The sequence below is a fragment of the Sodiomyces alkalinus genome (genome assembly GCF_003711515.1).
Source record: "Sodiomyces alkalinus F11 unplaced genomic scaffold SODALscaffold_4, whole genome shotgun sequence".
Taxonomy (NCBI): Eukaryota; Fungi; Ascomycota; class Sordariomycetes; order Glomerellales; family Plectosphaerellaceae; genus Sodiomyces; species Sodiomyces alkalinus.
The window spans coordinates 1,984,811-2,000,246 of NW_021167082.1; the positions used below are offsets into that span (position 1 = coordinate 1,984,811).

Consider the following 15,436-nt stretch of genomic DNA (forward strand, 5'->3'; position numbering starts at 1 on the left):
GAGGGATACCCGGAAGTCGAGCTTGAATATTCTGCCGGATTTAACCACCTGCCCTATGCGTTACAGCCACTCCGGAACATGACATGCACCGGGGAAGGGACAACGGACTTCGGAGGACTCCGTATTGGAGAACCACCCGCTGAGCGATCTAGGCAATTCTTAGAAGAAGAAGAAAAACACATGTAGCAGTACCTTCGAAACAAATATAGAGCATGTCTCTGGCGGTTTATTTGTTACAACTATCCTGGTCGTCTGCCAACCCTCACACATTTCAACAGTTCAACCTCACCCTTCCTATGGCAAATAATGCTGGCTGAGAATGATTGCGGGAAACGCGTCATGATGGGGGCTTGAGGTTGTCCGTGGCTACAGTGCGAGTTAGCAAAACTACCATTCCTGATGAGGTGCACGACCAAAGAATCGAGCCGTACCCTCTAGATGGAAGAGCACGTTTGATCTGTAGTTCTTGAACATCTGAGCTACAAGCTCGACGTTCATATTCTGAATGTTGATCTCCTAGGAGCATACACCTGTGAGTGCTCGTTCTGGGCGAAGATGTACACAGTTAGAGCCAGGAGACTAGAGTTCGACTTCACCTGAAGTTGCTTATTCATGACCACGATAGACTCGTTCAACTTCTCCTATTACCCATTAGCTCACCTGATAATAAGAGTAGATTGGCATAATTTTGTGGATTATCTGCTTACCACGTTCGTGATGATCCGCGACAGGAGCAGGTTCTGCTGGTGCTCGTGAGGGCTCTCCTGAAATTCATCCACATCAGCGAGTTACATGGCCAGGACAAGTGTACCACTATCCCAAAAAATTGCGCATACCATTTTAGCAAATCTCGCCGGAATGGAAGTGTCGTGTTAGATTAAAGCTGAGAACATATGCACCCGCTTGACGTGTAAATGGTGTTGCTGGCTGTCCAATACCTTACCAAGTTAGTTGCGGGGAGCTCTGTCGCAATAATGAACTTGCTATACAGAGTATGGGATAGTATCCCGTGCGGAGTACACAGTGCAGGATATCAGGTACCTCCATAAATAAGGTACCTTACCTTCGGTAATTGCCAATTGGACACCACCGCCACGATACTACGGTCGGGTTGTCACATCACTGTAAGGTACCTCCCGGTACTTTACGCTCCTGCTTACCTTACAGTAGGTACCTTAGCTTCAGAGCCCGCAGAGGTGGATCGGCCTTTTCAGCCTCGTCTTCCACATGTCGCGTTATCGCGATCTCCAATACCCATTGTCGCAAATACCCGGTGCTTAATGATGGAAGAGTAACCGCTTCCAACCAAATCCCACTCTTCTCAGTAACTCGCCAATTCTAACTTTTCTTCCTTTCGGCTTCCATCACTCTTCTTGGGCCGTTATTACCCCCTCTAAATGCCCACAGCATGCCGTCTTCTCATCCTTTCCCACCACGATAACGGTCTGCCGCCTTCTTGCTTCCGGACACCTGCGCAAACAGCATACGACATCAACACACGAATAAATAAAGGAACCTCAAGAGATGGCGCCATCTGCCATAGAAGAGGCTGTAATCGCCTCGAAGATGCCGCCGCCAAAGTCGTATCCGCCTCCAAAGATCTTCCCTGCCAAGGAATCCAAGTTCGAAAAGACCATTGCAATCCAGCGTGACGGACGTGAAAAGGCATTGGCCCGAGCTAACGAAAACCCAGTCATCGTCATTGACAATGGTAAGTTAGGAGATTGGCTTTGTGGTAGGATAGGATCGCACTCTGACCACTTGTAGGATCCTTCAATGTTCGTGCAGGCTGGTCGTTTGAGGACAACCCTCGCTTTAGCATCCCTCCCATCATGTCCAAGTTCCGCGATCGTAAAGCCGGGAAGACGTATTCATTTGCCGGGAATGATTGCTATGTCGATGCCAACTCTCGGAGCCATATTCGGAACGCCTTCGAACAAGGAAGCGGCGTCATAACCAATTGGGATGCCATGGAACATGTGCTGGACTACATCTTCATCAAGCTCGGATTCAACGACATCGACGGGTCGGTGGACTGGCCCATTGTTATGACAGAAGCTGTGGCGAATTTCACATACGTGCGCAAGAGTAAGCGACTGCATGGTCTGCATGGCAGTTCCAATTGAGCATGCGACTGACTTGTCTTTTACAGCCATGTCGGAGACATTATTCGAGTGCTACGGCGTCCCCTCGGTAGCGTACGGTATCGATGCTTTGTTCTCCTACAGACACAACAAGGGCAACACCGGTCTCGTGGTCTCTTCTTCTCACACCTCCACCCACGTCATTCCCGTCTACAACCAAAGACCCCTTCTCGCCCAGGCCACTCGGCTGAACTGGGGCGGCTGGCACTCGGCTGAATATCTACTGAAGCTACTCAAACTGAAGTATCCGGCATTCGTCAACAAGCTTAATTCGTCACAAGCAGAACATATGCTCCGCGACTACTGCTACTTGTCCGCCGACTACGACAACGAGCTACGAGGTTATCTCGACTGGACTGGCCTGGAGGACCGAGATATCGTCGTCCAGTACCCTTATACGGAGGAAGTTGTCGTACAGAAAAGCGAGGAAGAGCTGGCACGCATTGCCGAGCGAAAGAAGGAGAGCGGTAGGCGGCTTCAGGAGCAGGCTGCCAAGTTGCGGCTGGAGAAGCTCATGAAGAAGGAGGAGGAGCTTGAGTATTACAAGAATCTGCAGACACGCATTCAGAATGCGACAAACAAGAAGGATGTACGGCGAATGCTGGACGCCGGCGAAATGAAAGACGAGGCCGCTTTGGAGAAGACCATCAATGCTCTCGACAAGGCGGTTCGGAAGGCGCAGACGAAGGACGTGGGTGGTGACCCCGAGGAAGACCAGCAGCAGCCCGTTTTTGACCTCCTAGACGTACCGGATGACCAACTAGACGAGGCCGGACTCAAAGCAAAGCGCCAACAACGCCTGCTCAAGTCCAATCACGACGCACGCGCGAGAGCCAAAGCCGGAAAGGAAGCCGAGAAGGCGCGCATTGAGGAAGCAAAGCGATTGGACGAGGAGAGGCGCGAGAAAGATCTCGAAGGCTGGCTGGAGGACAAACGGCGGGCACGCGCCGAGGCCCTACAGAAGATGAAGGAGCGGGATCGCCTCAAACAAGACCTCGGCAACCGCAAGTCGCTCGCATCACAGAGCCGCATGAAGACCATAGCGAACCTCGCATCGGATAATCCGACCAAGAAGCGCCGGCGCGGCGGGGACGACGATACGTTCGGAGCCGACGACGATGACTGGGGTGTCTACCGCACCATCGCCATAGGAGACAACAGCGACGACGAGCATGAAGAGGAGGACCTGATGGCCAGCCTCAAAACCTGCGAGCAGGACCTGCTGCTGTACGACCCCGGCTTCACGTACGAAGATACCTACGAGGCGCAATTGGATTGGTCCAAGTCCATGCTGCACGCCTTCACCCGAGGCCCGCGACCATTCGACCCGGCCTCGGCGGCAGAACTCAACCAGCTCCACCTCAACGTAGAGCGCATCCGCGTTCCCGAGGTGCTCTTCCAGCCGTCCATCGCGGGCGTCGACCAGGCCGGGCTCGTGGAAATGGCGGGGGACATCGTCAACCAACGCCTCAGCGGCGCCATCGCGGGCGCCGACCGCGACGCCTTCCTCCGGGACATTTTCCTCACGGGCGGCAACACGCTGTTCAAGAACTTTGAGCAGCGTCTCCGCGATGGCCTCACACCCTTGCTCCCTGCGGATACGCCGCTCAAGGTCCGCCGCGCGCAGAACGCCCAGCTCGATGCCTGGAGGGGCGCCGCTGCCTGGAGCGGCTCCAGTGCTTGGAAGGCGGCGACGATCACGAGGGCTGAATACCTTGAGAAAGGTTCCGAGTATCTCAAGGTGAGTCCTCCCCCCCCCCACCCCCACCCCATGTCCCACTCGACCCGTTTCTCTCGCTCTCTTGTGCAACTTGATCTAGTCACAAATTCGCCAACTGATTGGAAATAGGAGCACGACCTGGGAAACCCTGTCTCGACTGTATGAGTATTCTTCGGCTTCGGCTGATCATGAGAAAGTAAAGGGTAGGCAAAAAAAAAGGAGTTTGGTGAAGGGAAAGGAGCCAGCGGTAATTATGCTGATTTTCGACAGCTCTCACAGAGGAGGCTTGGCATTCTGTTGCATCGAGGGGAGTGCTGGGAGACAGACTCCTGCGAGTGTAAATTACGGAATATAGATTGAGGAAATAGTCACTTAAACCAGATCTTTCAAGTCCTCCATACTTGTATGTTTTCAGCTCCCAGGTTTGGGCTCCACGATTATCTGAGTATGAATGGGACTGCCTACCTAGGTAATACTCAAATAATATTCGTATCGTCGGCCTTTGTGTCTTCCGCGCCGTTGCCTTTTCTGGCTACACGAGAGCGAGCTACCAAGGCCCCCTCAGCCATGGGGGCCTCACACTCCTAATCATAGGAAGGAAAGAAAGAAAGCAGGAAAAGAAGCGTGGGAGCATGAGACGTGGTAGGAGAAGACCTGCATTCCGCATACTTTGCCTGCACCGAGTCGTCTTACCTGGAATATGACGCTCAAGTTTGCTCAGAGATGCTCTCCGCCCTTCTTACCTTCTCACATGTCGTTCAAGGCGATTATCATGGTGGTGCTTAAAGAAAGACTCGAAAACCATCGCGAGGGCATAGTCTCAGTATTAATCGAAGAATGGGCCATATCCCCCACTGTCTCGCTTCCCAAGATTTTGAATTTCAAGTGTCGTTGGACCCAAACTTCCTGCGAGACGCACCTGCAGCAGCCCATCCATACAAGGCAGTGTAGTTGGCTACCGCCAAGAACCATTACACAGATAACATTTGTCCGTAGGGGCAGAATGAAACAGACAAAGGATCAAGGCTCCCTGTAAGAAAACAAGATTCTCCTCCTACCCAACGAAAAAAAAAATTGAAAAACAAGAAAACAAAAATCGCCATTTTTCAGCTAGGCAGTGCTATAACAACCTGCTGTCTGCGCCGCATAGCAGCGACACACGAGTCGGCGAGCATCGCACGGCACAGCAGGTCCCCTTTGCTGACCGTAGCATGACAACGATGGTGTCCTTCAGTCTTAAGCAGAAACCCTGGCACAGAAAAGGGGGACCAATACAGGAAGAATCGGGCGAAAAGATGAAAAATAAGACAACAAACCGCACTTGCACACAATAAGCCCGAGCCCCTGGGCGCGATTCCCACCCGTCCATCGAAAATGAGATGGGGACCATCTGAAAGCCTAAACGCCGATTCACCCATGGACAATGACCAAGTGGCCAAAAATCCGTTACTGCGCATTGCTCTTCCCCTCCCAGAATAAACCTTACATCGAAGCGGGAGGGGCCGCCATCCCATCTTGCCGCAGCTGGCGGGCAATCTCCTCCTCGTCCCGCGTTTCCTGTTTGACTGGCTCGAAACGTTGTTCCTTGTTGGGGAACTGCTGGCGTTCTGCCATTTGTTCGTGCGCAGCCAGACCGGCTACTGCCTGTGCGACAGCCTCGAGTGGGGTGCCTGCGGCCGCATTACTGGCCGCAGAGTCGCCGGGATTGGCAGGCTGCGGTGCCTGAGCACCATTCTCCCCGGGAGGAGGTCCCTGGGCGTTAGGGGGAGGATGGGGTGGTTGGCTGAGGTTAACGTTAGGCGGCGGCTGCGGGTACTCGCCCTGGGCATCCAAGAGACGAGACTGTAGGTGAATGACATATTCGCGGAGCGCATAGTTCTCGGATTGCAGCAGCTTGAAGCTCTGCTCCATCTCCATGAATTCGCGGACCTGTTGCTCAAGCTTTTTAATGTACCCTTCTTTGCGCTGCCGGAAGGCTCTCTACAGAGTAAATCGTGTCAGCCGAGGAGAAGCGCAAAGGTGGACGAGTGAAACGGAGCTAAAGATTGAGACAAACCTGAGCAGCTCTGTTCTGCGCAGCGCGCTTGGATTGAGAGAGCTCGCGCTTAGCCTTGCGCCCGTCAGCAGAGGGCGCCGGTTCGTCGATGGCCATGGGATCAGCGGTCGGGTCAGGGTGCGGTTGCTGAAGCTGCTGAGGCGGCTGAGGATGCTGAGGATGCTGTGGCTGCTGGGGCTGCTGGGGCTGGCCTGCCTGCGCCTGAAGTTGGGGTTGGGGTTGAGACTGAGGCTGAGGCTGGGACTGGGCCGCCGCAGAAGAACCGATGTTAGCAGCGCCCGGCGAGGCCGCAGGAGGTTGAATCCCTGCTGGCATCATATTCTGGGCAGGCGGCCCAACACTAGATCGAGCTCGGAGATCGGGGTGAATATGCGCCTCGGGGTCAAGAGGGCTCGATATCGTACCAAGCGCGTCGGGGGCTGGAGGTGACACGCCGTTGGCATAGCTATGAGCAGGGGACGGAGAGACAGGCTGCGGAGGCTCGGGATGAGCACCACGGGGTGAAGTAACAGAGCCTGGCTCGGAGTTGGGCGGGGCGCGGGCGTTAAACACGCCGAGATGGTCTCTAAAATGGGCGTCTGGGAAGGTAGAGATGCGTCAGCGGTGCGCGAAGAAATATTGGTCATCGAGTGGCCTCGGTCAGGGAAGGAGACGGCGTAAGCAGCAATCGCCGAAGGGGGGATCGATGGGTAGGGTTTTTAGGGGATGCGGTGGATGGGATGAATCGGCGTGCCGTGAGAAATCGGGGGAAGTGGACCAGACCAAGCCTCAACCACCGCGCAACTATGGCTTCGGAGGTTAAAAGGTTTGTTACAGGGCGTGTGTTTCGGTCCCGAGGGGTGGAGGCAACAGTTTCGACTTCTCACAGAGACTCCGGCAAAGATAACGGCACTTCCATCTTGAAGAGCCAAGGGAGCGGGAGATACTCTGAAAAGCGCAGTCAAGGGATGGGGCGGATGAGGAATGACGGCATGTGAGAGTATGAATTGAGAGTCGCATAGGTCAGGGAGCGGAGAGAGTCCCAGGGAAATGACAGTAATCGCGCAAGGACATTATATAGGGAGGAAAGAGAGTATGCAGAGAAGTCGGACTGGGAAACAGGGCCTCACCACTACACGCGGGGAGAACGCGACTCTCTCATACCAGGTCATAACCGGGTGCCAGGAACGTGTGAGTGTGCTGAGATAGAAGGAAAACAACAGGCGATAGAAGAGGAGCTTGTAGGAGAACAGTAAGGGAAGAAGAAGGTGGAAGAAAAGAGAAAGGTATGAAGGAAGGCATATGGAGGTTTGCTTGAACGCGTGTGTCGCGCGAGAGCGAGAACCGGGGCATGAACATGGACAACCTTTAAGTGAGGGACGGACGGGATAGATAGCATAGAGAAGAAGCGAAGAAGCTGATGGGATGGGAGAGACGAATAAAGACGAATAACCACGATGGAAATAAAGCAACTAGTTACTCACCCGAATTCTGTTCCTGGTGATGTTGTTGATGATTCGCCGTAAGATTGTTGCCAGCGCCAGCGCCAGCTACAGCGACGGTGCCGGAGTCGCCGGGAGACGCGCTCGCTGGCGGCTGTTGCTGTTCCTCTTGTTGTTGCATCTTCCTCTTTAACATCCTTTCCGAGGTTCCTCGACTCTGAGTCAGCAAAATCCAGCTGAGGTGATGAGAAAACGAGGGCGGGGATTTGCGGTCGTCGAGTGGAAAAGTCGATGATTACTACTCGTTGGTGCTAAGGTAAGATGACAGAGAAATACAGCGCCGCTGCTTACCTTATAAAGCTTGGAACAAGGCCGACTCAGCAGATGGATACGGCTGCACGAGTACGTAATGAATGGGTGGTACTGGGTGGGGGATTCCGAAACTCCGAAACCTTACCTACGAGGGAGATATGATGCCGTGCTTACGAAGCCATTTTTTCTGATTGTTGCTGGTCTCGTTTAAATCCGAAGCCAATCAAGTTACGGATGGGATTAGAGTGGGACCAGTATTGGACTCAGCGGTCACAGTCCCCCACACCGTGTACAGTTAACAAGCCAACTAAGGTGATTTACGAACGCCATAGGCTACACCGTGAGTGAGTTTAATTGCTTGAGAATTCGGGAGCCTCTACGAATACAGATAGTTTATATTCCAATTCTTGTCACTTTCTCTTTTCCTTTTCCTATATTTTTTTTTCCACGGCGATACGGGGAAAGTTCACAGCTACCCATACGACCGACCGGGACATCTTGCAAGTACAACCTTCAACACTGTGTTAGCTCAATTTGTCAGCAAATCTCACAAGGCGGGGTCGGCAAACAATCGCAATACGGGGGGGTACGGGGTATTATGGATTGCGGCGTACAGCGGTGGGCAAGGCACCTGCTGCATTTGGAATTCCTCTAGAATGCTCCGTAATAAGGCACCTCGTGATAACACTACACGTAGGTAATATAAAGTACCTTTCTCGAATTCGCTGCCAACATTATTCTGGACGTGGCCACACGGACGTTGAATTCTTCGCTTCTATTGAAATGAGTAGCAGCATCCAGTCCAAGGTTCCATTATTCGATATCAAGTTGGAGCATGATCACGGGTCCGGAAGATGAGGCTAAAGACACTCGAACCAGCCCCGGTGATTTTCCATGTCCCATTCCGCATCAACATCTTTCAGCTGAGTCTTCGCGGGGCAAGATCAGAACCGTATCGACGCGTAGACGGAGGCTGGACATTGTTGTAGATATACAGGAAGTGAGGGAGCCATCCCATGATTGCAGCCGCCATTGGTACAGGTCATGGTAGGATAAGCCCATGTGTCGTCGTCGATGGTAGCGGCGGAATACCAACTACCATCAAGACATAGGGATATCCGTCTTCACTTCTCTTCGTCTGGTAGATGTAATGACACGAGAAGAATAGTCAATCGTTTTCTGCTGGGGACACGGCAGCCTTGCTCTCCAAATGAGGTTCCCGTAGACATCGCCGGATAATTATACACTCATAAGTGCGTACAGAGACGCCTTCACGAGTTTCGTTGATAACAATTGAGAGCGTTCGTTTGCCGTTTCAGCATACTTCACTTTTTTGGGCGGCTTCCAAATGCTAAATGCTTTCTTTACCAACGTTGACGTCGTGCGATATCAGGGTACTTTTATATTGCCGGAATGAGTGATGATTTCAGTGGTGTTCCTGAAGTACTTTTCTAACAAGCAGTTTACATTTTGCCCATCCCCTCCTTCGCTCCCATCTTATCAGAGGCCCGTCTCGCTCTTTACCATTTCTCTCCTGATCTCGCAATAAGTCATCGTGCGTCACCTCATCTGACTTCAGGCAAACAACCTCGGAGTTGCCTACGTTGTAAAACTACTTGCGGGATAATGGGACTCCAATTGATGCTGCCTAGACTCCGACCGACCCTCTACTCTGCCCAGCCCAGGCTGATCCTCCCATCGACGAGACACCACAACACACACGCCCGCACAATGTCACAACAAGCACCGGCGCCCACGCCAAAGTTCTCGCCAGGTGCCGATACGGAGACCCTACGTCCGGCCGTCGACAAGCTGCTGCGCGAATCAGGCGGCCGCTGGACGCTCTCCAAGGACGGCGAGGCCGTGGAGCGTAACTTCAAGTTCAAGACGTTCACGAAGACATGGGTGCGCTGAGGACCAACCACTATTTTCGCCACATTATCTTGTTCCAGATGGGGGACTCGGGAGCTAATGATTTACAACTCAGGATTTTATGACCGCTGTGAGCCTACAGTGCAAGATTCGGAATCACCACCCGGAGTGGTCTAATGTGCGTGGCAAGCATGTCAAATATGACTTTTTTTCCTTTCCATTCCCCCCCTACATTTCCATTATCAAGCCGTGTCATATTCAGGCTTCCATTCCCTGGCCCCCTCCGCCCATGTACCTGCTTAAACATTCGTATTCTGATCCTCGCAGGTCTATAACACTACCTTTATCCGCTGGACAACTCACAATCCCAAGGGCCTCTCAGACCGGGATGTCCATCTCGCAGCCCTGTGTGACACCCTGGCCCGGGACTTTGGCGAGGTCATCGAAGACCCGAGTCCAAGTAGCGTTGATCAGAAGACAAACACCATGGGTGACAGGCCTGACGAGGCCAGTTGTGCGATGGGCCAACTGGCAGGTGCGGCAGTCTCTGCTGCTGGGGACTGCTGCGGGAGGAAACCCCAATAAATCCTTGTGACAGAGCGCATCCGGTGCTGGACGACTCCATGTGGGAGACTTCAACCTCATATTTCATAAGCGCGTATCTAGGTGCACTGTTCGGATGGCCCGAATAGGCGTGTTTTACTGTCATATTAGTTGCATTAATTAAGTATAGTATGTTGCATGTGATACCAGCAAGCCCAAATATGTACAACAGGAGAGCCCACGGGGCCTCCCTTGGCCAGCCTTTGCAAAACGCCGCTCCCATAGATATGATAATACGCATGGCTAGATGCTCCTTGCTGATACATCCGCCTCTTTTGTAGCGGACACTGAATCACTCATCCTGGGAAGGTAACTTCTTTTTACCCTACCAGTTCCTTCCATAATGTGCCAGCCTTCCACCTTCGCTGTGTGAATGCTGCGCTGCTCACCTGCCTGCTGTTACAGACCTGTACCTCTGCAGAGGTCAGTATTGAACAGCAGGATGCCAATTTTGCGTTGCCGCAATCAACGGAAACAGCAGTCTGTGATGCCACGGCTTTATAGCCATCCCGATACATGGGCATACAGACACATAGACACGGTGTGTCTACTGTTGCTTCTGCGCCTTGATTGCCTTGAGCTTCTTCTCGCGGCGGCGCTTGTTGGCTTCAACACCAGCCTCGGTATCGAGCATGTAGTCCCACCAACGGAAGCTGGAGGCATAGTTGCCGATGAACTTCTCGTGGTGCAAGTCGTGGTGGTCAGCGCCGGCCCAGAATGGCAGGAAATGCCGTAGGCTCCAAGGGAAATCGTAGCCGCTGTGCGCGTCAATGGCTTGGAAAAGGCGGAGAGTGATCCAAAGATACATGGTGATAAGGTGAAGGTCGCCGGAGAGGGAAACCCAGAGGATAGGGGAGCCGATAATTCCGATACCCAGGAGCATGACCTCAATCGGGGACGCGTACTCAGCAGCCAAACCGAACGGTGCCGAATAGTAGTGGTGCATTTTATGGATGGCCCTGTACAGGGGTCCATGGTGCAGCAGGCGGTGGAACCAGTAGTGCCAAGCATCTTCCATCACAAAGAAGATGGCGATGTGCATGGCCATCTTCCACAGGGGAGGGAAGGGAACACCGAATTCCATACCGCAGTAGGTAGCAAGGGGATGGAACAGCCAGATTTGTGGGAGCTCGACCGTGAAGTGGGAGAGGAGGACGACGTAGGTGCACTGCCATTGCTCCTTGAGGGTGGGCATTTTTTGCTGGTCATGGGGTCAACTCTTGCACCGCGAAACGTAGACAATGGAGCCACACGTACCACTTGAATCTTATACTTGTGGAAGTAGGGGATGAAATCGGCGATGATGAAGGGTAGACTGCGGCCGAAGTAAACAGCCTCGTGCATGACGAAGCTCATGATTCCGGTCGCTAGTATGTCATTCTGCATCCAAAGGTACCAGGCCTAGAGGAGATTCAATCAGTGTCGGCGTTGTCATGACGTTCGCTTCCTTCAAGAGAGACGGGGGCAGGGTAAAATTTCCGGGATGGAGAGGCGACATACGGCCCAAAGACGTTCGGCAGTGTTCAGTTGCACGTTGTATTTTGACACCTCATCGAGGACGCTGAAGTAGTCCTGGGTCTTGTTGAGGGCGACCGAGACGATTGTTGAGTTTCTGTTGATTGCAGTTTGTGTCAGTGGTTTGGCCTGGGACGTGGAGATGAGCCGCATGGAAAGAGGTCAATGGATACTTACGTGAAGTCCATGATGACAGCCAGAGACCAGAAAAAGTTCCCTCGCCCTTGTGTAGAAGGCAGGGTGAAAGGAGCGTCCAGGGGGAACAATGTGGGTAGAGAATCGGAAGAAGAGGACCCCAAGGACGACGCGACTGTTGAAATAAAAAATAAAAGGAGGAAGGAAATGGATAAATATGGGTACGGCAGTACTTCGTACGGATACGATAAAGGGGACTGACTACCACCTTACCTACCTAAGGTACGTACTTCGTTCAGAGATTAAAAGAACAACGAGTTGTCGTAGGTCAGGTGTACCTTATTTATCCATGTGCAAACTGGACCCACCTATTGCCCCTGATGATAATGATATTGTAATTTTAACCAATCGCATAACGGCATGATCATGATGCCACTTTCCCCCGATGGGCTTTCCGACTTCCGTGGCGTTGGAATCCCCTGAATTCTCAGTCCGACACTGAATTTCAGGGTGTAATTAATTATTACTGGATACCTAGGTACCTAGGTAGGGTAAGGTAGGTGCTGGTCATTAGAAAGCCCTGCGACTCTTCGACCCTTCCACTTGGGTATCACAGCCCAGTTAGGTAATAAACCGCCACCTCAACGGTTTACCTGATGGCAAAGTGTGAACCTGCAAAATTCGTGCGACAGGCTATGACAATACATCGAGTTCACATCATGCGGTTGTGTTGACTGCGTTGCCGAAGCTGGTCCGAAATAACCGTTATCAGTGAAGCATCTCTTGAAGAAATCGACAGTGTTTGCTTGCTACGGTAGTGCCACAAGATACTCACTGGCGTGGCGGCACCCCAGCAGGAGCATCCCGAATACGAGAGCAACGCGGTCTTTGATTTTATGTACCTAGGTAACAATATCACGGGATCGTTCGATCATTCCATTGACTTGAAGGTCCTTCCACTGCGCCGAGTGCCTATGGAGTAATACTACGAAGTAATTACCTATTGTACCTATCAAGGACTTTTAACACAATCGTCGGCAGCAGCAATTTCCGTACCTTCATAATGGGATGATGCTTCCCCATTATCGCGTGGTCTGCGTATCCTGTTGACATCCAGAAGCCAAAGGCGAACCAACCAGCGGCCCCGCAGATGGACCACGCCTCACACTTCGAGAACGGGACTCCATTCTTTCCCAGCTCGAACGAAGGAGTAACACTGGGAGAACACACCAAAACGACCCCTCATTTCTCAACGCAGTATGAATCGTTCAAAGCCCGCCGGGATCCGAAATCTACGCTGGTAATTGTGTACTAAGCATCGGGCAAAATAGTGCGAGGGATCTTCCCATCGCTTATATCCGTTTCCATACGCCCTTACTGAATTACCTGGGTAGGTGGTCAGAGACACAGTCTCTAACGAGACTCTTCCCAAGACAAAAAATGTTCCGCGTAGAGAGTCATCATCCCACGGAGGCAGGCCGACTTCCATTCTCCGTAAGGTAGGGTTATTTATTTCGTGAGTAGTAGTACTACAGTCAGAAGTACAGGGTAGGTCAAGCGATATTAATTACAGTGTACTTTGGTCTATATCTAAACATCGGCAGTAAGGTAGATATAAGTCGTGCCGGCGTTGCAATTCTAACCGTAGAATGTCATTTCTAAGCAAAGTACCGCCACAAGATAATACACGTAGTTTGAACAGAACAGTTCATCGAAATAATACTCCGTAGGTATGTATAGAAAGATCCGGCGCTAGAAGTGGCGCTGGGTTGAGGCGAAACTTATTAGGTCCCTAAGGCCCCGTTCGATAATCTCACTAACTTGTTGAGAAACATTAATAAGTAAAAAAAAGGAATAACTTATAACCCACCTATGATATAAGGACCCTTTTTATATGATATTTTCAGTATAACTGTATTTTTTATATATTCCCCTATTATTCTCTATTCTTCGAGGTACCACGCTAATATTAGGTGCCCCTACTTAGGAGATAGAGGCCGGGTATATAATAGGACCACGACGGGTTCCCGTATAGACGAGACCGGGCTCCCGTCTTAATATAGCCATGGCTGCCCTGGGCCGATACCACTATATAGGGCTATAGCCTAGGCTTAGGCGTAGATATCCGTTTACGATATCCGTTTAACTATACTAGCGTTATATTAGGTGCCTGTAGCAGTGGTTATAATAGGTCCCTAGTGTGAACCTATAGGGGTCTAGGCGTGCCTAGTCTAAGACCCCTCGAGGTATAAATAAAGTAGTTATTATACTAGTAGATAGAATAGTCCCTCGAAGTAAATAAGGTAGCCCTCGAGGAAGTAAATAAAGTAGTCCTCGAGGAGTAGCGAAGCGTAGTCTTAAGGAGCGGAGGAGCCTCCCCTTAGAAGAGGGAGGCTAGCGATTAATCTGATTCTTTAGCTATACCCATATTCTAACCCTATTATAATCCTATTATAATTATACCTGTTTCCTTACTTAACCCTACCTTTTTACTCTTTACGATTATCTATTTAATATTTTAATCGCTCTACCCTTAAGGGCGCGAAGACCGTTAAGGAGAGTTACTAAGATATCTAATTATCACGAAATAAAGAATCCTACCTTCGATTTCGACAAGGCTACTAGCTAGTTTAAGTGGTAGCTCCGCGATAGCAAAACCGCCTTTATAGAAGATACTAACGAGGAATACGACGGGGACACGCTAGGAACTAACACGGCTCCTATTTCTGCTACCGTACCGGTACCTATTCCTGCCCCTATACCCGCTCCTATTCCCGTACCTACTACTATTTCTGCCCCTATTACCATTCCCGTCCCTTCTATAGCTATAATAGGACCCGCGTATAACCCTAACATGCCCCTATACGTAACCGTTAACCTAACCACGCTAGTAGAGGAATAATTAGACGAACGCATTAAGTGGATAAAGGCATAGAACTACTATAAGCGTAAGCTCGCTTATCTCGCTAAGCTTAAGGCGGATATTATTACCGTTATTATTACCGTTATAGCCGCTATTTATCCCGCTATTAATCCTAGCCCCGTCGATATTACTTACCAACGTATAGCTAAGCCTTAACGTTATATTATCGTAACCCCATTGGGATCCTAGTAGGCCCACGATATATCCACGACGTTATCTATACACGGGTCTACCACCTAAGCTAAGTTTAATTTCCCCTTACCTAAATAGGATAGTGTATCCTAGGCTAAGTATCGCACGTTTATCTAGGAAACTAACTAGCGGTTTAACCTGGATTCTTAATCCTTTCCTACGGACGCTACGAAGAACTACTTCGTTATATCGTGCCTCCCCTATTACTTTAAGGAATGCTAGTAGGCTAAACTACGATATAAGTATGATAGCGACTCTAATAGAGTTACCTGGGCCGCCCTATAGGCCTAGCTATCCTATTAGGTTAACGATAACGATACCCGCCTACGGGAGGTGGCGGTATAGATCCAGAGTGAGTCTATCTCCTCCTAGAGAGAGGGGGAGTCTTACGCTAAATTTATATAATAGTAGGAAGCCCTAGAGTCGGAACTGCCGGGCGAGCTCCCGGACTAGTAGAGGATTTAGATAGTACTGATAAGGGTTCTCCTACCTATTTAGGACTATATAGTGTTTATAGGGGTTCTTAAGGATTACTAAGACCTG

At 51.0% G+C, this 15,436-nt stretch overlaps 5 protein-coding genes across 5 annotated transcripts; 2 read left to right on the forward strand and 3 right to left on the reverse strand.

The window, feature by feature from the left end:
* On the reverse strand, positions 1-941 carry SODALDRAFT_332844 (DASH complex, subunit Dad4). The gene is made up of 5 exons (XM_028611815.1): positions 837-941; positions 708-764; positions 597-641; positions 432-516; positions 1-366 (listed from the first exon to the last, which is right to left on the reverse strand). Exons 1-5 carry the CDS (start codon positions 837-839, stop codon positions 338-340), a joined length of 219 nt encoding a protein of 72 aa, XP_028467209.1. The 5' UTR covers positions 840-941; the 3' UTR covers positions 1-337.
* A 298-nt stretch (positions 942-1,239) lies between these two features.
* On the forward strand, positions 1,240-4,245 carry SODALDRAFT_294848 (actin-like ATPase domain-containing protein). Its single transcript, XM_028608765.1, has 4 exons — positions 1,240-1,711; positions 1,768-2,088; positions 2,153-3,885; positions 3,994-4,245. The coding sequence occupies exons 1-4, from the start codon at positions 1,525-1,527 to the stop codon at positions 4,027-4,029; spliced, it is 2,277 nt and encodes a 758-aa protein (XP_028467210.1). The 5' UTR covers positions 1,240-1,524; the 3' UTR covers positions 4,030-4,245.
* Positions 4,246-5,123: 878 nt separating this feature from the next.
* SODALDRAFT_158854 (hypothetical protein) lies at positions 5,124-7,641 on the reverse strand. Its single transcript, XM_028606919.1, has 3 exons — positions 7,384-7,641; positions 5,921-6,498; positions 5,124-5,844 (listed from the first exon to the last, which is right to left on the reverse strand). Exons 1-3 carry the CDS (start codon positions 7,535-7,537, stop codon positions 5,347-5,349), a joined length of 1,230 nt encoding a protein of 409 aa, XP_028467211.1. The 5' UTR covers positions 7,538-7,641; the 3' UTR covers positions 5,124-5,346.
* A 1,389-nt stretch (positions 7,642-9,030) lies between these two features.
* SODALDRAFT_332847 (transcriptional coactivator/pterin dehydratase) lies at positions 9,031-10,237 on the forward strand. The gene is made up of 3 exons (XM_028611816.1): positions 9,031-9,558; positions 9,641-9,703; positions 9,853-10,237. The coding sequence occupies exons 1-3, from the start codon at positions 9,280-9,282 to the stop codon at positions 10,108-10,110; spliced, it is 600 nt and encodes a 199-aa protein (XP_028467212.1). The 5' UTR covers positions 9,031-9,279; the 3' UTR covers positions 10,111-10,237.
* A 438-nt stretch (positions 10,238-10,675) lies between these two features.
* SODALDRAFT_339739 (C-4 methylsterol oxidase) lies at positions 10,676-12,965 on the reverse strand (the record flags this gene model as incomplete). Its single annotated transcript, XM_028612879.1, has 4 exons — positions 10,676-11,329; positions 11,386-11,529; positions 11,629-11,700; positions 12,945-12,965. The coding sequence occupies 4 exons, from the start codon at positions 12,963-12,965 to the stop codon at positions 10,676-10,678; spliced, it is 891 nt and encodes a 296-aa protein (XP_028467213.1).
* Between the last annotated feature and the right edge of the window lie 2,471 nt (positions 12,966-15,436).